The 25,028-nt window shown below is 38.4% G+C and overlaps 1 protein-coding gene across 1 annotated transcript in view; it reads left to right on the forward strand.

Moving 5' to 3' along the window:
• Positions 1-25,028, forward strand: part of PTPRN2 (protein tyrosine phosphatase receptor type N2) — a 733,183-nt gene that overhangs the window by 217,675 nt on the left and 490,480 nt on the right. The window contains exons 4-7 of the mRNA XM_075212113.1: positions 8,137-8,254; positions 13,748-13,910; positions 21,777-22,215; positions 24,134-24,370. Coding sequence (XP_075068214.1) covers positions 8,137-8,254; positions 13,748-13,910; positions 21,777-22,215; positions 24,134-24,370 — 957 coding nt within the window. The remainder of the gene's footprint in view (positions 1-8,136; positions 8,255-13,747; positions 13,911-21,776; positions 22,216-24,133; positions 24,371-25,028) is intronic.

Below are 25,028 nucleotides of genomic sequence, written 5' to 3' on the forward strand. Positions count from 1 at the left end.
CACAAATATCAACTTTAAATTTCAGTGTACAAATAAGCAATCTTGTATTTGTGTGCTACATGAAAAAACAGACAGTATTTAACTCATGTTCAAAATAGAAAACTAATTTGCACCCCTTGCATTGTAACGTGGTTTTGTCCAGGAGATTACTTACTTATTTGTTTTACTTAACTTCCCTTAATGAATCAGTCCCAATATCATTATCCTTGATTGCCCGCCTGTAGGGGAAGTGCTTTGCTTCCAAATGACAGGTATTGAAGTCTGCAAAGCATTTAATACAAGGATTAATATATAGTTTTATTTGCTTATCTTGAAATCATTATGATAAAGTAGATAAAATGTCATTTGCTAAAGAACACCAGTCAGGTTGCTAACAATATTTATTACATTTTGCCAGAAGGTTTTTAATCAAAGGTCAATCACAAAAGATGATAAGGAGGGTATCTTACTTCCACATTTTCAGCCCAATGGAGACACTGAGGGAAATATTTTGTGTATAACGGTCAGTACCCTGTCAGCATCTTGACAAGATCTTAAACCCAGCTCCCTGGAATATGCTAAAGACTGAAGACGTGAGAAAAGTGAAATGTCCTTACCCTATGCTTCATTGGGAGGTGAATATGTAAGTCTATCTACCATCTATAAGCATACAGAGGTAAGAATATGTCCCTAGGATGTCTTAAAGGTTTTATATATTTCCAATAGGGTGTGGGTGACCATGCTCATGCCAGTACAAAAAGATTCAAAGGGAGTGAGAGGGTGTATAAACGGAATTTTCTCAGATAGGGATAAGTGCTTAAGTTAATAGTTTTACCAAGCTCAAGCTGGGAATATTTAGGAGCTACTTAAAGTCTTTAAAGGGAAGCCCATGCCATTTCATTCACATTGAACCACCAAGGTTTCTCCGTTCCTGGAGGGATGATTGGACTGCCTGTTAATGTAAAGAGGGGAGAGTGAGGAAGAAATTGAAGTTGCCGTTTGGAGGCATTTTTTGGGTACCTCTTGGTATTCTAGCTCTCAATTTAAAAACACATATACGTATGGCCCCAAAATAGAAACTCTCATTGTTTAGAGTTAGGACCACACTATTAGCAGAAGCACCTTGATGGGGAGGAAGTTTACCATACACTTGCAAATGTGTGCACCTGAGAATTCTACATTTTTATGCACAAATAGAAATAGCAAGTCATTTGCTGGTTATAGCAGTGTGCTGGGGGATTTTTTTCTGTATTTGGTCCTTTTGGATAACCCCACCCTTCCAAGAACTAGCCATGAACCTATAAAGTGAGCAACTACTGCTTCTGTATTGTTTGTTTGAGTGGCATGTTTGGTATCAGCAACTGATGGGGAGTGCTGGTGCTGTATTGCCATTTGGAGGCTTTTTGGGGTACCTCTTGGTAAGTTATCTCTCAATTTAAAAACACCTATATGTAGGGCCCAAAAATAGGGACTCTCAGTGATAAGAGTTATGACCACCCTTTTAGCAGAAGCGTCTTGACGGGGCAGGTGGCTTACCATACACTTGCAAATGTGTGCAACTGAGAATTCTGCATTTTTATGTACAAGTAGAAATAACAACTCCCTTGCTGGTTATAGCAGTGTGCTGGGGGATATTTCACTGTATTTGTTCCCTTCGGATAACCCCACCCTTCCAAGCACTAGCCATGAACCTTTAAATAGATTGAGCAACTTCTGCTTCTGTACTATATGAAATAGATTATTGTTGACTCAGAGCATCAGCAAACAGACACCTACTTGTATTACCATAGTAATAGAAGGGACATTTGCAGTTGATTAACAAAACTTTTTTAGAATTAATGTTCAGTTGATCTCTTACAGGTGTCAACAAATGTAAAGTCTTTCTTGCAAGGTTTTGTTTATACGCTGCTTCCACAGGATTAATTTAATACCTATTGGGAGGTTAGTGAAAGACATGAGACAGAGTACTCCCCGATCTTGGTAGCAGCACACAGTACTTTGGTTAGCCCAGTCAAGGCACAGTAATAAATAAGCATTATAAGTAATGGTAAAGATTGACCCATAGGGTAGGCATATAGATTTCTATGTAGGATCCTGGAGGAGGAGAGGGTCAGTGATATGTGAAGGACAATGAAGAACGGGTACTAATTATGAGACCCTGTAACCCCCTGATATGGAGAGCTTTATGTAAGTATTGATATTGGATATTGAACTATTGACAGATATGAAGAAACTGCTCACTGTTACACTGGTGTCTTGGCAATGACTTGGCTGTCAGGCTGATAAACTGTAGATTATAGATTAATTACTCCATATAGACCATAAATAGCAACTGTTTCTCTTCCTCTGTATACGGCCGAGAATACCTTTTTATATTCCTAGTACAAGTCATTATAGAAAGGGTAAAAGTAATGTCCCTCAGTCAAAAGATAAACTTCGAAATAAAGATATTAGACATACTTCTTAACAGCAGGTAGCCATCAAGTAAAGGAAACAAAACATGATTCTTATGTCTGGGGACAATGCGTCTGCAGACAGTTGCACAGTCTATAAAATTACATTTAATAAAAATAAAAAGGGATTTGCTGGAAGATGATGTTGGACAACAACAGTGTATTCTACCTAGCTATATATAAGATTTACTTAGGTAGGCTGAGAAATAAAAAGTTATTTCTGGGTAACCAACATAACCTAAACATGTTAAAATGCTAAATCACTAGCATGACATCTTTAGAAACAGCACGGAGCAAGGAAGTACCTTTGCCATGCACGAGAAAAACAAAAAGAAATTGGAATTTTATGTGTTTAAATGCAAATAAAAGAATGCTTAAGGTTTAAATACAAATAAAAGAATGCTTAAGGTTTAAATACAAATAAAGAATGCTTAGGGGAGTACAGGGGGGATATGATAAAATGCAGTTATGGCTAAAGAGGCTCTGATATGCAAGGATTTAATGCAGTCTCTAAATTGGAGATATTAAGAAAAAGCAGACCTTTTCTTTCTATATACTGTATAATAATTTGATAATATATTAGTGTAGTAGAACATAGATTATAGATACAACTATACTATAAGTAACTTTTTTCTCAATTATATAAAGTAGATAAAATCATTACTTTTCATGCTTGATGCATTATTATATTTAGATGATGGACTATTTTCTCCAAACAAATTCATTTATTGAAGATTGTTAAATACCCTGGAGTGAGGAGCGTGAAGGATTAGCAAAGTAAGGCTCATAGTTTACAAAACTGTAGTCATGCGAAGATAACTTTTTGCAACATGTCAATGCAGCAATTGATCACTTCTAACAAATCATTATCCCCATACATAAGCCAGATGACGTGTGTAGCAATCATTGTTCATTGTTGGAATTCAGGGTTTGAAAATACACAATGTTGACAGATCTCCAGCAGGCATGGTTAATCGGTAGCTGGGTGTCCCACAGTACAGTTTTATGCTAGTGACATGAAATTAATGTGCTATATAAAAGTCACTGTGATCCTGTTCACCCAGGGAAAGTAAATTATTATAATTGGTTTGACGGCCAGGAGCAGCCACTAGGGGTGGTAATACAGACAAAGAACACAGGGAATTATCATACGTTATTACTCCACATCAATTTCTGATTTAGCTGTTGTTGTGGTGCGAAAGGTCTTGCATATGCTTCCTCATTAAACACAGGATGTGGCACAGTGTTGGCGTACAAAACATTGGGAATGGCATTAATATATAAATTGGTAGAGAGCAATGTCTATTTGGTCTGAATTGTCTGTCAATTTTCACTTCTACTTTTACAGTTCTTTTTAATTTGCTTAAAGAGGTACAGCAATTACTCAAGAGAGGCATTGTGTTGTCCCAAATGAACCCTACAAACAATGTTTTAGTGTGGTGCTATAATAAAAAATAATATTGATTCTAAACAATGCAGTTTAACAAACTTTAGGCACTATGTATTACCCCTATAGGAAAGACCATCCCTCAAGCTTCCCCTAGATACCCTGCAGACCATGGTATCATGCAACTAGGGTACAGTGATCAGTGCCCCAAGCCTTACAAAGCACCTTTTACGTGGAGATAACCAATATGTGGGCTGCATTAGTACATATTAATATAAAGCTGGCATAATTTGATTTTGGGGCTGATGCTGAGTTGGATGTATGGCAGATTGTGTACAGTAAAATAAGCAAAACTTGGTTCTGCTCATTCCCACAAAACACGCTGTACACATGTGGGCGTATGCAGAATTGCTCACATCTGACACTTGCGCCTGCTTGTGATTGGCTGGTGCAAATATACAGTAATGATAATGACGGTCGCCAGCACTAGCTAACAGCTTTCAATTGGCTGATTGTGAATTTCCTGCTTTTTTCATTGACTGTGTGTATAAATTTATATGATTTTCTGAGCGTATTTTAGCAAAATGTTTCTTTTATCATGTATGTGAAGGAGGTTATACCTGTTGTATTTTGAGAGGTTGATTATTATTTCCTTCAAATATAATAATGAAATGCCTATTTTGCTATAAAAACTGGGTGCAAGTATATCTGGCATATGCCTGACATATACCTGGAATATATGCTACTGGGGGAGAGCTGTGCGCATCCTGCGATTTGCATTCTACTGCCCTTCTTACTGAACACAATTTACTTCTGTGGGCTAGATTTACTAAGCTGCGGGTTTGAAAAAGTGGGGATGTTGCCTATAGCAACCAATCAGATTCTAGCTGTCATTTTGTAGAATGTACTAAATAAATGAAAGCTAGAATCTGATTGGTTACTATAGGCAACATCCCCACTTTTTCAAACCAGCAGCTTCGTAAGTTTAGCCCTGTGTCTTTATGACGCAAATACATTGAAGTTCGGAATATGCCCCTTTGTGTGTAAAAAGGGCACCACCCTGAGAAGACCGTGAGAGTGTGACTTTATCACAACCATCAATCAGTCCTGATTTTCATTGGTGAAACTATGGTGGCTTATTGAAAAAGGATGTAGAATGCATCCAGTACTCTTAAGCATTAGGGAATCCTCAACACCCCTCCCATCCCCAAAAATCATCCTTCACAGGCACCAAAGACAACTGCCTTTACTTAGAGTCATGTCTATTAATACAGCATATGTTGCATTTAAATTATCTGAATAACTATGACCTAGTGATTGTCCATCACCTTTACTATATGTTTTAATTTGAATAGAATGGATGTATGGCATAGGGCAATCACCATAAAAACAAATATTCAAATTTTGGTGGTAGTTGTTACCATCTGAAGGTGGAACATGTTACTTGTAGCGGAAACAATCTTTCTCCTGATATTTGGTGACTTTTATAAAACAGATGCAAAGGAAAATGTAGTGTTTCTGTAGATTATAGTTGCCAACTTCCTATTGTTGTCCTTTGGGAGATCCTGGAGGGGGGTGTGGTGACAGGGCTGAAGGGTGTGGGATACAGCGAATCTCTACATTTTGGCTGGCCCATGCAACAAAATTGACATTTGGTCATAGAGGCGGGGCCAAAATGACGTAATTCGTCGCAAATCGTGTTATTTAGGATTCCGACAAGCAGGTTGGTGGGAGAATTACCTGCTCTTTCTAGAGTCCGGTAGACCTACCCAGAATTCAGCAGTCTCCCAGACATTCTGGGAGAGTGGGCAAGTTTGCCATAGATGTTTGCTTTCACTTTCTATATTTCACTATAAAATATAACTTAGAATCTAATTGGTTGCCCTGAGCAAAACTACCTTTTCCATTGCACCAGTTTTAATAAATGTCACAACTGTCTATTTTTATATTAAAGTGGTCACCATTAGTCAAATGTACAGAATTATTCTGCAGCCCAAACCCGAAGAAACAAAGAAATATACAAATTTTTCATGCAAAATAAAGTGATGTTTCTTGAAACTGATTTTATCTTGCTAATTAGTTCCATAATAGATACTAAAATCTAAAATTAAGCGGCAGCACAGTTTGCGTTAGCTCACAATTCTGTTACAACAATGCATCCATTATTATTTTGCTCATAGTGGTCAATTCAGTTAGCTGTGAGCTGGGGTGTGAAATATTCACCTGTGATTTCTTTTCACTTTGTGTTATTCGATTTACTGTTACGGCACCGCTGCAACTCTCTCACAGGCGTCCCGGCCGTCGCTATGACGACCGGGACGTCATTTCCGGGGCTCGTCCCGGCTGTTGCCTAGGCAATGGTCGGGATGCTGTAACCGTGAGCGCCGCATCCCGGCAACGGGAGACAGCTGGGCGTGTGCGCAAGTAACCCACTAGTCTGTGGGATAATTAATGTTCCATATTTAATTAGGCATAGCCTGGGGGTGAGTCAGTATTAGCTTAGCCTCCCTGCTGGTTATAGCTTTCAGTTTTCTGCCTGCTACCTGGTCTGTGCTGTTGGTGTATAGCCCTTTTGGATTGTCTATGCTGTGTATGACCTCTGCCTGTACCTTGGATTTGCCTCTTTGCTTGTGACCCGGACTAATTTTGCTTGTGCCTTGAACCCCGCTATACTGCTCGTGACCCCGACCCTTGGCGTGTTTCCTGTTTATTCCTGATTGCAAGTGACCCCTGACCTTGGCTTCGTTTGACCATTCGCTACCTTCTATGCTGTCTCCTGGCCTGCCGCTACGGTTTAGTATCACAAACTCACACTACATCTGGAGATAAGTCCTGGGGGCATCTGAGTACCGGTGAGCGTATAAAGCTCTATGGGAAAGGCACCTACTAGTTCTGTGAGTTTGTGTACTGACTGCCAGCGTAACATTTCAAGCTTTTCATGCTTTTGCATGCATTTGCAGGAAAAATGATCATGATTGCGACCGATTTTTCTCCTGATAAGAGAGTATAGATGGGCACGAAAAGTCCATTTCAGTTCTTAAAACCCAGAGAAGTTATCACACCTTAACGCGTTTGCATTGGTTGTATTATTCTATCAAACCAGAGGGTGGTGAAAAGTTTTAGACATAATCAACTTTAATGAGAATAACATCCCATAATGTATGTAGAGCATGTGAAATTATAATATTTATAATAGTTACAAAAGTTTGTAAACAATAATAATACAACCATCATCATGTTGTTTAATTATATAGTCTCACAATGATTCATAATGATTATCATGGCAAAAAGTGTAATTATTGCAGCTTATCACGTCCATAAAAAATTACTTATCTTCACAATTTGCCATTGTTTTACGGTGGTGGCATCCCCAGGTGTATGGTGTGCACTGGAATCTCTGAATTCAGTAACTAAGATGGAAGAATAAGAAATGAAGAAAAGCAATACGTACAGTGTATAAATAAAAGTAAGAAGACATACACACTAGGTGCTAAAAATAGACTCCATAATCACTACAAATAAATCCTAAAATATAAATTATTATAGAGTATATGTCACTGCTTATCAGAAAGGATCTGCCAAACCTTTATAATTTCTAAGGGCAGCACAGTGGCTTAGTGGTTAGCACTTCTGCTTCCTAGCATTGGGGTCATGAGTTTGATTCCCGGCCATGGCCTTCTCTGTGTGGATTTTGTATGTTCTCCCCATGTTTGCGCGGGTTTCCTCCGGGTGCTCTGGTTTCCTCCCACACTCCAAAAGCATACTAGTAGGATAATTGACTGCTATTATATTGACCTTAGTAGGTGTGTATGTTAGGGAATTTAGACTGTAAGCTCCATTGGGGCAGGGACTAATGTGAGTGAGTTCTCTGTACAGCGCTGCGGAATTAGTGGTACTATATCAATAGATGATAATGATGAAGATGCCCCACAATTGCTAAGTGGAGAAATGTATCATTGTTTTATGAATCAGCTGAGAAGACTTTTGGATAGATTTGGTTACAACCTATTATTGTGCCTCCCATATAAACAGACACATTTGCACAAAAATAGTCCCCAAAGATAATGGTATATTACACTTTGTTTAAACAAATTTTAACAGCACATATGTATTATAAAAATATAATTATTAAAAGTACATGCCATTTTTTCATGAATGTTGTTAAAATTAATCCACCACATTGGTGTCTTACAGCATCAAATAAGGATTTGTCTATGTGTGTAAAAAAGGAGTAAGAAATCTTTCTTTAAACAGTCTTTCCTTTCTCTTGGCGGTGGACATAAAATTTCATTGCATTGTCTTTATGTGTTCCTTTAGGCTTAACTTGGAAAGATGATTACACTCAACATATTATTTCAAATGAATTATCAAATCTTCATAAGATTTACAGCAGACAGCCAGAACCTCTTCCATCTGATGTTTCAAGCAATTCAAGGTAAGATTAATAATACTTATTTTATAAGTAAGTAAATTATTATCAATGGCACCTATAATGCTACTGAATGCATAATAAACTAGGGAGGAGAACACTGCAAGTCCTTAAGCTGGGCTCACTGAACAAAGTTAGATGGGATTTGATGAGGATGTATGGAAAGTGAGATTGACTGATGACCTTATTGATATGCATAAGGAGCCATTGGCCAAACAGAAGCATGATACTCTGTAAGGCTGGGTACACACTACAGGAAAATTCTAACGATACAATAGCTGAAGCAATTTTACCAACGGGGAAAAAAAAGGTCCTGATCAGCATGCCAATGCATGTGTACACATTATACACAGTTTACTTTCAGATCTGTGCACTTCATCTGGTCCAAGAACAGTGTAGTCATTTAGAGAATGTCATGAGACCGGTACTTAGGGTTATAATGGTGTGCACTGGGCTGTATTGGATTGAGTTCACTAGTGGACAGCTCCCTAGTGTTCCGGTTTATCTAATCTGATTGTGCAATCTCCACCACCATGGGCATTTCTTGTGGCAAGGACAAAATGAGCAGAGAGAACGTGGACCGCTTTAACCCAGAGTACAGGCAGAGGTGGGAAAGGTCCCCACACTTCCTTCCACAGACCCTCAAGGAAAAAATAACAGCTCTATCTGTCAGATACACAAGGGACAAGTGAAAGTTGCCACTAGTCGCTACGTGGAGACAGCCTGTCTGCCTATCACTTTTCTATCAGCTGCCTGCAGTGTGCATGTAAGACAGTCGTGAGTGCATACACACTGCAGAATTGGAATGTCATCATTCCATCGTTGAACGAGAACTTTAGTTCAGTTTAAAATTCTCGTTCAACGATAAAATGGGCTTTGGAACGATTATCGTTCATCACTGCAGGGTACAAACTGCTGTGATATCGGGCAAACCGGTCGTTTATCGTCTGATTGGCCCGATAATTGTCTGAAAACACTGTAGTGTGTACACAAACGGTCATTCCGCCTACAGGTCAAATAACCAGATCTGTAAAACCTGCTATTCATGTGTGTGACCAGTTTGGCCACAGATTGGACTGTATACATGTGAGTGAATCCACCATCCCCCCTGAAGGCATTATAAGAAATCTATAAAAAACAGGTGTAGCAGATGCTCCAAGGACAACAATTATGTGTATACAGATAGAGCACCATTCTTTTATATGATTGGTTTAATCAAGTGCCAGTCTCTAACTGAATCGATCATGCTACTTGTGCTTAATCTTGCAGTTAATTGTGGCGTCAGCTGTGTGTCAGGGGATCATTCAGGTTGCATGATTGTTTAAAAAATGATGATCTAGCTGTAATTCAGCTATGCACTTCTTCTGGAGTTAAATCCGGCCACTTTGCTTAAATTGCTTTCCAAACTTCAGCTGATACATACTTGGCAACATTTTAAAATAATTTCCAGAGACACTTTTGTCTATACAGACCTTCTTGCACTGTTCCCAGCTTTATAATGTCACTGAACTTGATTATCATGTAATTTCTTTGCATTTCAAAAAAATCTTCAAGAAACATGAATTTATAAAGCCCAGAGTATAAGAACAGATGGTGAGGATTGCAACCAGTTTGTAATATAAAAGAAACTGTATAGTACAGTTGGCCAGTAGTGAAAAATGGCAAACATTTACAGGGACAAATCGTTAAAACCTGGAAAATTAGGACAGTTGGCAATCACTGTATGTTAATATAGCTGTCCCCATCATGTTTTCCCATGACGCCTTTAAGTTCTCATGCTCATGCTGTTTATTAACTAATGAAAATAAAAAAATGAATAATTAATACCTCCTGGTTTGCTTTGAATGAGGATTTCCATGGGGAGGGTATTTTTGCATTTGAAGTAATGCATTGTTTTCTGATAACTAACTGCTAAAAGTTCCTATACACATTTATCTTGGTCATTTAGTTATTTTTTTGTTTAAAAGATAACTCCACTCAAAACTACAAATTAAATTGTTCGTGGAACTACATGGGATAAATAAGTAAGCAAATTTCACTTTACAGTGAGATTTGACATCTCCCGATCAAAAAAGGGTCTGAGCATTAGTAGTTATTTTGGGGAATATCACAATCACTGTTAGGTGCACACAGCTCCGTTTTCACCAGCAGAACAGCGTGAAGAGAGACATGTCAACGTCCTAGCAGTTGGGACAAAGTCCTGACTGTGCAGCATAGTCCCTTAAAGCTGGTACTGTCCCAACAGAATCAGGACAGTTGGTAGACAGTGCTATTCTCTCCTACCTGTTTTCTATGCTTTCACTATCCACAGCTGCTGCCGTTTTAAGCTCTGCTGTTGCTTCTCTGGCTCCTGGAATGTTGGGTCCCTGTTTGGAAAAGAGATAATATATATTATTATCCTCTTGGAAAACCGAGCAAAGTGTGAGCACTCTATGCCTTCTTCACCACCATCTAGCTCCAACATCAAATCAATAGCTCCTATCTTTAATAATTAGGGCTCCTTCCTTCCAACCAGCCCCAATTTTAAATTAAAATAATTCACATTAAATAAATAGACCTGTTTCCCCCTGATCAGCTCCAACATTAAACAATAACATGTATATTTAAAACAATAATCCTTTTTTCCCCCAGTCAGTCCCAAAATTAAATTAATACCCTTCAAACTTTGGCCTGTTTCCCCTCCTCCAGCCCCTACATTAAAGTAATAGCATGCACATTTCATAAACATTCCCCCAACCAGCTGCAAGATCAAGTTAGTATCATTCAAATTTCCCCCAATGACAATTAAATTATTACCACATCCAAATATAATAGGGACCCCACATTGTATTACTAACCTCGACAATATGTTAAAAGTCCCCACGTTATGTTGCTAGTCACAACATTTAATAAAAAATACTCCCATGGAGGGGGAAATAGAAAGGGAGATGGGAGAACAGGAAAGGGAGTGACAAGAGAGAGAAGAGGAAGGATGAATCACTGTTTTACATTGCAGCATCATCAATAAGGTCACTGGTCCAAGGAGGGGGGCGGGGGGTTCAGCCACCAGAACCAAAAGGATAGGGTTATAGTTTGTGGACATTTTTTGGAGGGGTTAAATGTACAAAGCTAGACTTCTCCTTTACCACTGGTTCAGTAGTCCTGACTAAGCTACCTGTGTTGAGAGACAGGCAAAAACACAGATTATAATTTTTACCCAACCAGGTGAAAAGACAAGATTGCATAACCTGCACGCCTAATATTATTATTACTTTTTTATTATTACATTATTATTATTTTTTCACATGACAATACGATTATAATACAGGATTTATAATATAGGATTTTTAAGATAAACTTCATGTAGTATAAATGGCTTCTTGTGTGTTGGCTTCTAGCCATGGCCACATAACACCATGCAGACTGAGCAGAAAACTGGATAACCTGCCTACAGGAGGTCTTTGGTGAAATTCTATGCAGATCAAATCCTTGGAATCCTAAACCTTCCAGATAATGTTTCCCACCAATGTATGTGTATAAATTCCAACAGCCACAACATGATCAGAATTAAAAAGTAAAATGTATTATGTCCAAATGTATTGTAAAATACCCATAGCCCTGGCAAAAAAGAAAAATAAATAAAATTGGGAAATTTCAAATCAGACAGGTAAAAGCAAAGCATGGCTTCTCCTTAGAATTTTACTTAGAGTTGTTGGGTGATTAGTACAGGGCTAAGAACGGTAGGAGGCCAGAATTCATTTATGCATCTACTAAGGTGTATGTTTATAATTGCAGGAAGTCCCTGCAAGAGGTAAATTGCACTGAATAACACTGTAAAGGTGGTGGTCCAGAATCAACAGGACAGAGATACGCTGATTAGTCTTGCTTGCTTTATTTCCTTCACAAGCGTGGACAGGTTTCTATATAGGAGTTTAGACTGGAACAAAAGAGTTACAGCAGTCTAGAACTAACAAACAGACCTACCTGTGTATAGGGAAGGAAGGAATCCGTGGGACAAGCACTGGAGCCTCTTATATGGAGAGGCTTGAGCTCATCACCACCCTAGAGTGGAGCCATTTTAAAACCTTAACAATCTATTTGATGGAGACATTATCAATAAACCCTAACAACAGTGTTTGCACAGAGGAATTTAATCAGCAGCCATATTTTCTTAAGCTGGTGTGATTGACTTTGATTAACCATGTCTGATTTACCAGGGTACGTTACTATACAAGCCTTTGAATTCACCTGTGATTTACAAACTGTGTAAATACAGCTTGGTAAAAAATAAAGTGAAAGTGACTGGTCAAGCACAAAGGATCCAAGAAGGCATGCAAACTCCAAACAGATTGATAGCTGCATAACTATAAAAATACACCAGTACAGAAAAAAGACAATTGTTGGCAGAGCTTGTACTCATCTGTGTAAATCTATTATAATGTCAATTATTTTAATTGTATGTGTATAAATGACTGGTACAAAAAAATGAACTAATAGTTGTAGTTACTATTACATTTATGGCGTAGAGTCAGGGGTGGAACTATGGCCATTGCCATACGGCTCCGGCTGTCAAGGTCTTGGTGGACTTGGTGATGCTGGTCCAACTGCTACTCTGGCCCCTGATCTCCTGAGCATGCTCTGTGGACAGTTGCAGAAATAAAAGCCCAAATGGGGTCTCACTGTGCATTTACCGGCTCATGAACATGCTTAGAAGTTCAGAGAGGAAACCTACTGAGGGGATGGACACGTATTATCAGACTACCACAAATTTCACTGTTGTGCCTGCTGATTTAGTCTTACGCTCCTGGGTAGGACTTATGTTCATGGTAGACTATAACACTGGTCATGTGACCTTCCAATTTCCATTCATGGAGCTTGCGCATGGGTTTTTCCAATATTTTCCGCCATGCTCTATGATAAAAAGGGAGAGAAAAATACATATTAATGAGATTATAATAAACATAGATTAGCAAAAAAATAAAATCTATCACATAAGCATTTGTAAAGTAAAGGACTGCCTCTCCCCTATTTTGATTCCTCTTGTTGACAGAGTCATGCAAAATACTGTCTTCTGTATAAAATACTGTCAGGCCAGTATAAAGAGTGGTGTTAAGAAACCTAAAAAAAAAATCTCTCTCAGGACACCAAGGGGAAGATTTGTTTATTATTGTAAACTTTTGGGGTCTGATTCATTAAGGATTTTAACTTAAGAAACTTATGGTTTTGTCCAGGAGACCGAAATAAGAAGTTTCTTAAGTTAAGATCCTTAATGAATCAGGCCCTTGGTTCCAATAAGATTATATTCTACATCTCTTATTTGTTAGATAAAAAGTTTTAAATAAATCTAAATTGGGAGATACTTTTGTGAGATGATGAAATTCAGTAGGAATATAGAAATATTAGTATGATAGGTGGAGATTCCAAGATAATTGCTGGAATATATAGAACTGGGCTAAGTAAATGTAATATTTATCTTTATATAGTGTCTTAATATATGATCTGTTTCCTTCTTACTTCAAGGGTTTCAAAGCTAAATGCTGGAAGTGACAGAGATTATGAAACTGAAGCTAATAAGAACTTTGCCAAATCTTTTCATCAATATCTTCAGTATCTTGGGATTCTGCCACAGGCTGCAGCTCCAAATTTTTACTCAAGGGCAAAGAGTGAACAGTCAAAGATTACGGTAACAACCCTAAAAAAATAAGAATCTTTTTAGCGCTATGGTATAATAAGGTGACAACTATATTCTCTCGGTCTCATTTTATGCACTAGTGTTGACCTTCAATTTATAAACCTTTGTATTGCAGAATCTCACATTTATAATTTTTGTCCTTCAATATATACAATTAAAGGTATTTTTCAGTGCCAAAAATACAATATAACGATGTTCAATGGCATAATAAATTCTTTATAACAGAGGATAAAATAATTCTATGTTTGGTGCTCATGATGTAATTGTGAGGGATTATTCTTTACCATATTTTAATAAACATTGCACTGTTTGTTATTAAAGGGATATACTGAATCTATTTCTGTCAGTACAAAACTTGGATTCATAGCTATAACATTGTGGGGGGAAATACATATGTCTGAAATCTGAACATTATTTGTAAAATTTTGCACTGAAACAGAATTTTAAAAAAATATATTTACTGAAAATCAACATAATAGAATTTATGTGGGCAGCAGGGTGGCTTAGTGGTTAGCACTTCTGCCTCACAGCATTGGGGTCATGACTTCCCGACCATGGCCTTATCTGTGTGGAGTTTGTATGTTCTCCCCGTGTTTGCGTGGGTTTCCTCCGGGTGCTCCGGTTTCCTCCCACACTCCAAAAAAACATATTGGTAGGTTAATTAGTTGCTATTAAATTGCCCTTAGTCTCTCTTGATCTGTGTGTGTGTGTGTGTGTGTGTGTGTGTGTGTGTGTGTATGTTAGGGGATTTAGATTGTAAGCTCTAATGGGGAAGGGACCGATGTGAATGAGTTCTCTGTACAGCGCTGCGGAATTAGTAGTGCTATATAAATAAATAAATAGATGATGATGATGATTTATAAAGTCTATTACTACAGAAATGGCATTTAAACACATTCAATTTGGATATTATTAATATATATTTTACAGTTAGTAAAAAGTCTGTATCATGTTTTAAGATATATCATATAAGCTGTATCGGCCTGGACTACTGCAACCTCCTCCTCCCTGGCCTCCCCAGCTCCCATCTCACTCCACTTCAGTCCGTACTGAACGCTGCAGCTCAATTTATCTTCCTCTCCCGACGATCTTCATTTGCCTCCCCTCTCTGTCAAGCTCTTCACTGGCTCCCCCTCGCTTCAGAATCCTCTTCAAACTCCTCATCATCACCTACAAAGCCCTCTCTAACTCCACTGCTCTGTATCTCTCCAACCTCATTTCCACTCATACTCCCTCTCTTGCCCTCTACGGTCTTCCAACGACCGCCACCTTACCTTTCATCTGGTCACCACCTCTTACTCCTGCATTCAAGATTTCTCCTGTGATGTCCCCCTCATCTGGAATGATCTACCCCATTCTATCAGGCTCTCCCTCGACCTTCCTCACTTCAAACGCTCCCTCAAAACCTATCTGTACAGATTAGCCTATCCCTCAACCATCTAACCCTCCTCACTATCACTTTACACTTACCATACTCTACCTCTCCCTCACACTTCCTCCCTCCTTCCTAATTGTTTTCATCTCTTGCCCATCACGCTATCTTTTATCTCTGTGTCTCCAGTCAGTCCCCCCTCCCCCTTAGATTGTAAGCTTACTTGAGCAGGACCCGCCATCCTCATGTCCTCTTCCTATTTACTTCTGCCCCCAGCTCCTCCCTCTTTTTATTCTTTTTGTCTCTCATCTCCTGCTGCTCTCTCTCCTCTTCTCCCTTGCCTCTGCATCTCCACCATAGCCCGATCCTGATAGTGGTATCCGCCCTTGTGGGCTCAGGCTCTTCACTCCCCATCTCCCTCCCTCCCCTCCCACTCCTTTTGTGCACTAGTAGTCTCTATTACCTCTTTGTCTTTGCACCTGCTCTCTGCTGAGTTTGTAATTTTTGTACTTTTGCACTTTGTTATGCCTGTATGCCGTGTATTGTTACTATGTACTGTTGTCCTTTTGCTTTATGTATGTCGCTGCAGACCCTTTGTGGTGCCTCATAAATAAACAATAATAATAATATATTTTGTGACAAAGGAACTGCAGTTTCCATCAAGTACAGTGTGTTACTACTCAGAAAGTAGAAATATGTGTGTTTTTAAGCGGAAAAAAGTAGTATTCTGAAACATTCATTTGAGATCGTCCATATTGTGAAATTTTGCCCATGCCATTTGTCCATTAATTAATTTAGTGTAAGAATAAATAACCTCAAAGTACAACAAAAAGTGCCAACTATCCTAAATTGTATAAATTATTTTATACTATAATTCTTATTTTTCTTTTTACAAGCTAAGTGCATATTTTACTTTCACATGTAGGCTCCACACCTTCATATCGATTGGCACATTGTTGAAAAAGATCTTCTTTATTTGACCTTTAGCAGGTCAGTTTTCAAAATAAAATAAAAAAAGAATCATCTGAAAGAACTGCTCAATAAATGTGGTCTGGGTGGCTTATGTCAATCTGCCATCATTCTAAGTTCTTATTAGAATACCATACTCTTTCTACCCTTCATATATTATTGATCTTTGCTCATGAGTAGCATTGCTCAGTAAAACAGTAAAAACTGTTCTAAAGGTTAAATCTTATATTATAAATTTATAACCACTGCAAGAGTCTTTAGATGTCATAGATCCGCACTGAAAATAGTTCTACATTTTATGTTTAAAAGATTTGTTAGTGGATTTGTTGATAGTATAAATGAACAAAGCTTCAACTATAATTTTATTTTAAGCTACAATGTGAAGACTGTTCACAATTATGCTTAATTTGAAAGAGACAAGTAAGTTGACATCAACAATTTCATATTTCAGATGCAATATTAAAATGTAAATTTTACTAATGAACTACTGTGCATAAATGGAACATATTGTTTAAAATAATTTCAAAAAAATAATGAAAAACCATGTAAAATCATGTTAGTAATTTCTAATGCTATAAAAAAATATAATTGATTTTTTTATTGTGGAATAAAACCAAGATAAATTCTTTTTAAATCAATTGCTGCCCTTTAGGTCATTACTGTTGCTATTGTAATGCTCACCTTTCGGGAGACCGAGGATTTATGCTGGATACAGAATTAACTCTTACATTCTCTGTGTCTTGTTTCATTGGACGAAAAATGTATGTTACTTATAAAGGCATCAGCCAATCTGAGAACAGAATTCCCATAGGAGAGTCTTACATTAGGGCAGTAATTCCCAAATCCAACCCTTAAGCCCCATTTCATGTTTTGAGGATATCCATGTTTGTGCACAGATGGTTACATCAAAATGATTGAAGCACTAATTAAATCCCCTATATGTTTTCTTATCCATCGCAGCTAGGTGGCTGGTAGTTCAAATGCAATCCCTTTGAGTAGTCCCCTCCTGTAAATTCAATCTCACGATAGATGTGGTCGGTTAGCCCACGACTGGATGTCTTCTGATTAGTCTGCCTGAGTTAACCAACTGATTGTGCTGTGTTGACACTTCATGCTACTGCTCCTACCTGATAACATGCTCTGGTGCTTCTTCATGAAGATAATGTACATTTCCTTTGTTAGACGAGTAAAAATCATGGTACAATCACTATGTATTACACAGTAAAGGGGTGATTAGAGTTGGACACAAGTGCACTTGTGTGTGGAATTTTGTACATCATGGAAAACTTGTCACATTGACACCAGGAACTGGTGTCAGTATTTTACGCTGCACATATCGAACACTTGTTAGATATGTGGTGTGCGTGTGCGAGTTCAGCACTTTATGGGGATACAGAAACAAGTTAAGCACACACCCTTTTGAGATACATCTTATTTTATGTTATATTGCTATTTGAAACACATTCCTGACCAAGTGTAAATTTTGTACGTACTCAAGATGGTTGCAGTTTTTAAGTTGATGTTGATGACTGACGCAATTATATGCTAGATAGGTTGCAAGTACCTTAAGATACCTGTAACTCAAAATAAACATGGGGAAACCTTTACATAGTCAAACCGGCAACTTTAAATCATCCTTTAAGGAACCAATGGAACATATCAATTATGAATTTGTCTTTGTGAATACTTTTATTAGTCTATTGCCTAGCAGGTGAAAGTACTTTCAGATTATCCTGAGTAGTTGAGTAGGACTGCTGGTACAATTGACTGTTTATGTGGGTGGTTGTCTCTGACTTTGTGGGTGGGTATGATAAATCAGACTTCTGCACGCTACATATGTAATAGGCTTCTTAGCGCCATGATTTTTGCGCGGAGTAAAGCAAATTCCATCTGTGGAATAGTTCATTAAATAAAGCACTTATGTGTTATGTAACAGTTTACAATGACAAATTGTGGAAAATGGTAAGGATGCGCTCATGGACACTGAATCTACTAAGTCTGTGACAGCGGCTGCAAATGAGGTGATCTACCTCTAATTGAACATGAACAAATGGATATTCACAGCGCTCAATCTCTGACTTTCTATATCTAAAAGTGCAAAGTTCTAATGATCTGTACAAAAGATATGATGTAGTATGCACTTTGTAAAGAATTACCTGTATACCATACTTGCCAATTCTCCTGGAATGTCCGGGAGACTCCCGCATTTCGCCAGAGTCTCACAGAGAGTATGGCAATCTCCCGCATCTGGCAGAATTCTGCCCACTTCCTAGTGAAGTGGGCAGAATTAGGTCCAAAACGCCGCCGGGAATTCACCGGGAATCGTAGCATTTGGTACCGCCCCCTGTTGTCAAATGACGCGTTTGTGTCATGTCACGGGGCGGGGCTAAAATGGCGCACATTTTGCAGCCCCGCCCCCATCACGACCACCGCTCGCGGAAGCCAACTTTAGCAAGTTGGCAAGTATGCTGTATACTGGTTGTAGTACCATTATGTATGATTCATAGAATGCATATAAATGCTTGATATGTACAATACAAATGAGATTACATACAGTTCATGCAAATGGCCATATTCTTGATAGAAAATATTGGAGTGTAGTATGAAGCTGTGTTCTTTGTTCCCTTCTTGTGTATCACAGAGAAGTCTTGGATTCCATATACAATATGACAGAGATGAAGAATGGTGTGTTAGAGGATTGACAAATTACATGTCATGACATCTCAAGATAGAGAGTAAAACAGAAAGGTAGAGAAGACACTGTCACAATGCAGTTGTTTGCTTAGAATCATGACACTTTACAAGAATCAGTGCATTTATTTAGGGTAACTTTAAAAAAAATTGCAGAGCCATATTGCATGGGCCTTTCAACAGTCTTTAAATTTTAAATCTATTGTCGCTATTATTAAAAGTAAATTTGCAATTAGAACTGGTCGGAATCTGAGCAAATTCTGATCTCCTTTCATTTTTAGAAAATTGATCAATAAACACACTATCATCTTGCACTGTCTTGATAATATAACTAAAATATTACCACTGTTCTATTATAACAATAGTTGGAAGTGGCAAAATAAATGTATTCATTTCAAATAGAGGTACGTGTGACATCACGACATGAGCCTCAGTGCTATTGGGGGACCCTGCTCCTTTCACTGTGTAGCTCTCAGTCTGTGACTAGCTAGCATTCCTCTCCTCACATCATCACACACTCCCTGCCTCATGCAGTCCTGTACTCGCTAACATAATCACAAGTGAACAGGTCACTGCCTCTCCAAGATAAAGTATACTTATCCATTGAAATATTCTGTTCAGCTGTGAACCTCCTGATAATCCGATTGCCTCCGTTATTCTGTTCCCAACCACTTCAAAACAGGGGGCAAGCAGGAGATGTTTGACCCTAGCAATACGTACCTTGACATCTATTATTTTTTTTAATATAGTCATATAGCTAAGGTTATTTAAATGTTTGGTTAATACTATATACCATTAACAGGTATAGTACTGAGCAGCCCTATAAAATGCTTTGTTTCTCTGATAACAAAAATAGTGGGCAAGGTTCAGGTTCAGTGTTTGAGCCAGTAGAAGATAGAGACATGTAAACAGTCATACACAGCAAAAAGGGTCAGCTCTAGCAGAGAGCGTGGAACAGAGTGCAATTGATGGGAGTGTATTACCAAGTACTAGCAGCATGGCGCAGAGTGCAAACACCAGCAGTGGTGTGCAAGGAGGACAGCTGGGTAGCAGTGCTGTGCAAGAACAAAACTGTCACTCCTAAAAGCCAAACTACAACTCTTTTGAGACACGAGAGGAGTACAGGATGGATCTTCGGGGTGCAGTTGCATATGACATAATGAAACAGGCAACATTATGGATATTTGTCTTTTACATAAACATCCAGTATGAAAAAAACAGCAGTTACAAATGGTTGAAATATTCAGAAAGGAAGTATCTGCTATCTTAGAACTATGTCTTGGTTTTTGTCCAAGTCGTGATTTTGCTGCCATATCATGGTGAGAAAAAAATATTGCAAAATATACATTTTGTTTCTAGACCATGATATGGTCTATTATATCTTCAATAATATATAAATATCCATATATCTTTCGGGTGTCAAAGGTAAATAACGAAATACATTTATGTTGTAACACTAGACATGTCCACCTCCGCATCAACAGCATATGTGCCTGATTTACGATAAGTCATCATCATCATCAGTGAGAATTTGTACCTGCTACTGGTTCCTATAGCATGTTTCGAAAGATACACCTCCTATGCATATTTCTGCTAGTCTGCATGAGCTTAGTGACCTTTAATGTACTCAGCCCACGTTAGAAGGCCCCTTACCTCCGCCGTCTCGGCTTCAAGGCGGAGGCAGGGCCATCTTTTCCATTGGGCACGATGGGCAGGTGCCCGGGGGCCCCACGGGTAAGGGCGCCCCATAGGCAGGGCTCTTAATTAGAATAAATAATCCTGCAAAAGAGAAAACCTGCAAAAAAAACCTTCAAGGGTCACTGAGCAAGTACATCTATCTATCTCTATATATATCTATATATATATATATATATATATATATAGGGGCCCCGGAGCACTGCTTTGCCCGGGGGCCCATAATGTTGTTAAGATGGCCCTGGGCGGAGGCAGGCGTAAGAGCCAGCTGTGCGCCAGTCTGCATAGGCGCATATGTGTGCGCCCATTTTCTGGGAATCCGCAGAGCAATTTCATGAATAATATGATGCGCAAGCTGGCGCACATGCCGTTCTGTATCAGCCCCTTAATCATTTTCATAGGTGAAATCAGGGAAAATTATTTTTTTTCATATTTTCTGCCTTCTTTTCTCGTTTAATGAAAACACTAAAAGCATATTTAATGTGTGCTGCTAAAATAAAGATCTATTTGTCCCAAAAAACAATATCACATTCATTTGAGTTAACTAAGAAATAAAAGAGCAATTTTCAGTCTAATGGCCACATCGAGAAAACCTGAAACTAGTTCTGGTCATGATGTGGTTACGGTGCCCTGCTACACGCGGAACAATAACTCACAATGTGGCACTAATAGATACAATTTAGCAGAGGCAATAGGATTGAATTGCCAAATCAAATGCAGAATCCTATTTACTAAGAATTTACCTGGAGTTAACGCTTCTCTTAGAACCTTACATTTCTCTGAAATAAAGAAAATAATAATGCATTTTATCTGTAGTGAAATGAAATTGTAAAAGCTTCATAAACATAAGTTCTTTAATTTACAAAATTGTCATTTTAATGTTATTCCACTCCCAGGAAATGATGTCTCTTTTCAAATAAACAAATGTTTCCTTCGGGATCAGGGAGCAAAATTAATAAAATATTATTTGCAACATTACCAATTGACTTTTATTTATTTTTACATATTTGTTTACATTACATAATTGAGAATTTGTCTCCTTAATATATCAGCGCTATGAATGTTAACAATAATTATGCTGTTAAATAATTATTATTTTTCTTGACAACCTGATTGACTACTTGTTTCAGAATCCAAAAGGAAAAGCTCCGGGTCTGTTGTTTGCTCCAGAACCCCGTATAAAAGTCCCTGAGACACCTTCAAAGACATTATCGAAGCCTTTAGCTGAAAAGCCACCAAAAGAATCAGAAGCCGATCTGGAAAAAAAGACCTTACTGGCGGCATTAAAAGCTTACCTTGCTGAAAAGGCTGTATCGCACAATCCCGATAACTTTAATCCGAACGGCAGAGCAAAAGTTTCTTCTGTATTTCCTAATAAATACCAAGCCCCTCAACTTAGTCAGCTTGATGGAGTGCTTCCTAAAAATGATGAAGAGGATGGTTACCAAATTAAATCTTTCCTTCAGAGACCAAGGGCTAGAGTGTTCTCAAGGCCAAATCTTGGAGCACCGATTTACAAATCCAGTTCTCGCCAGGAAAACCCAAAGGACCCACTGAGTGCTGTGGATGGTAATACATGTTTATTTTAAGGACTTTGTTGTTCTTACAGAATACTAAGTAACACATAAAAGAAAATAAACTACACAGCTTGTTTAGATTATTTTTCCTGTTATTGACATTTATGGAATCATCATCATCATCAGACGGATTCAAATGTGTCTTTACCTGCTTGGCAGGCTGCAGTCACTTCTTCTTCCTGCTTCTGCTATGCATTTGGAAGGTATACTGGCCTCTGGTGGTGGGATGCTCACACACTCTCCCCTCCACATTGGACACATGCACACTTTTGTTCCAACAAATGTGACTCACGGGGACATGCCAGATTTTTATGCTGAGCATATCAGCAAAGTCCCCTGCATTGATTAGCCTTGGGAAGCTTTGTGGGGACCTCAATTTTTGTCCCCACTACAACTCAGATCCCCACAGTGTTGGTGTATAAACAGGTCAATGTCCCCACAAGCATATGAATGCAAGTACACACACACGCGCGCACACACACACACACACACACACACACACACACACAGACAGACAGACTAGGGTTAATTTTGTCAGCAGCTAATTCATCTAGTAGACCACACAGATAAGGCCTTGGTTGTGAAATAAACTCATGACCCCAGCACTGTAAAGCAGTAAATGCTGGACACCGAGCCACAGGGGTGCCCAGAAAACATAATGTTCATTTTTTTCCATTTTAAAAGATGAAACATGTCTTAGTTATTTTCATGTGTATTTGTCTTTGGCATTGACAATTAGGTAAATCCAATACTGAGTAATAGAAGGTTAGTGCCAAACTGTCCTATTCAATCTTTAATCTTTTGTGATTTGTTACTTTATTTATGATCAGATATAGCAGCATCCTTCCAAAATTGGTTACACATCAAAGAATAGCCATGTCAGTTGGCCTTATTTCACAAGAAAACTTAAAGAAGAGAAAACACAACTGTGTATTGCACTAGGGCCGGATTTACCATTAGCCAAACTAGGCAATTGCCTAGGGCCCACTGGTTCCCAGAGGGCCCTCCCAGAGCTAGTGGTGAGACCAACCTTTAAAAATGGACCGCTACTTATGGGCCAGTGCTATATGCTTGCACCCCCGGGCTAAAGTCTTCCAGCCAGCCCCTGAATAGGGGTATATGTTATGCTAAAAAACTATAGTGCTATGGATTTTTTCAGGGAGGGGGCCCCAAACCAGTATCTTGCCTAGGGCCCCATGTGGTCTAAATCCGGCTCTGTATTGCACTACAATATAATGCAAACAATGTTAGGTCTGAGTGTCGGCCTGAGATATACAGGACCCACCTGTATCCCCAGTAACAAAAGTCCAGTTCAAAGTTAGTAATAATGTATTTTATATTGCGACATATTTTATGTAATTACTGAACAAAACTGACATCTATTTAGTGTTTTCTCATATTAAATAATTGTTCATGTTTTCCTTGTGATATACATACTAAAGAGACCTACTCAGCCTTGGGGCCTGTCACAGGAATCGTTTAATAACCAGACCAAGCTACACTTGACTTAACAGGATTATTCCGACTTAAGTGGCCCGTTGTCAGGTGCCTACATTTACTTACTTTCACTGTTGCATTAGTTCCAGTGACATATGCATTGTATGTTCCAGTGAAGAAATAGATATCCGCAGTTTAGTTTCCATGACAGATATTTCTTATTGTACTCCCACACATAGCAATAACAATTGTTGGAAGGTCTCAGCTCCTCTGTTTGGCTACAATGGTAGAGCATACCACTCATAAACATTATTACTTCACTAAAGTTACTTAATGTTTAGTACATGGTACACTGAAAATAATGTTCAGCAGTGCTAATAGGGTATGTAACCTGATTGTGTTAATGCATAACTAACAGTGAGGTGTCATATATGTTGATTTATTTTACATTAACTTTTATGTATTTTATACAGAAACATTTATCCAGAATGTTGTGAAGGAGCTGGGCAAACATAAACTGAACATCGATCATCTCAGCCCAAAAGAGCTTGATGAACTAGCTGATGTGATTGCTGATACTCTTCAGGTCGTTGATGGAAATGAATTTGGTGCTAGGAAGGTTGAAAGAGGAGAACAGGAACTAATACAAGTGGATCCATATGAATCCCAAGAACTTGAGTGGGATAGAGAGGTTAATCAAACTTTTCAAGGTATGAAAACTGTCAGTGTATTAGACTAATGAGTATATATTATGGGACTTAATTCTGGGTTTAATAATTTTCACAATGTTTGTTAGGATGTCATAACCAGAAATGATTAAGTAGTTACTCGGAAAATGTAGTTATTCTACTAAATAATTCTTCTTATCAGTGACATACCAAACCATTCTGGGTCGGAATTTTTGATTAAGCGATTGGCTCACTTTAAAGTGTACAGTATCTATCATTCAGGAGTGTGAAATCTAACATTATTAGCACAACATGAGTAAAAGCCTAATTGCAATTTACAGAGAATAACACATATAATAACTTTGAAAAACTAAAACTGTGCCACTCATCCTCTGTCTTGTATTATTATTATTATTATTTTTATTAACTTTTATTTATAGGGGGCCACATGAGTTCTGCAGTGCCATACAGAGGGCAAACAACAAGACAGTACATGGTATATCAGTACAATACAGTAAGCAAATAACACTACAACACTCAACACAGCTACTGGGGTGCAAGGGGTATACTCAGCACAGGTTGAAATCTGTGCCTTTTGGCATAATTAACATGTTTAGAGCCACTGAACGAGGTGCGATGAAGGAATGGAGTCAATAGGCAAAGAGCCCATGGAGGAGGTGCGCACTGTAGCTGGTGAGCA

This window comes from Mixophyes fleayi, chromosome 5 (assembly GCF_038048845.1).
Source record: "Mixophyes fleayi isolate aMixFle1 chromosome 5, aMixFle1.hap1, whole genome shotgun sequence".
Taxonomy (NCBI): Eukaryota; Metazoa; Chordata; class Amphibia; order Anura; family Limnodynastidae; genus Mixophyes; species Mixophyes fleayi.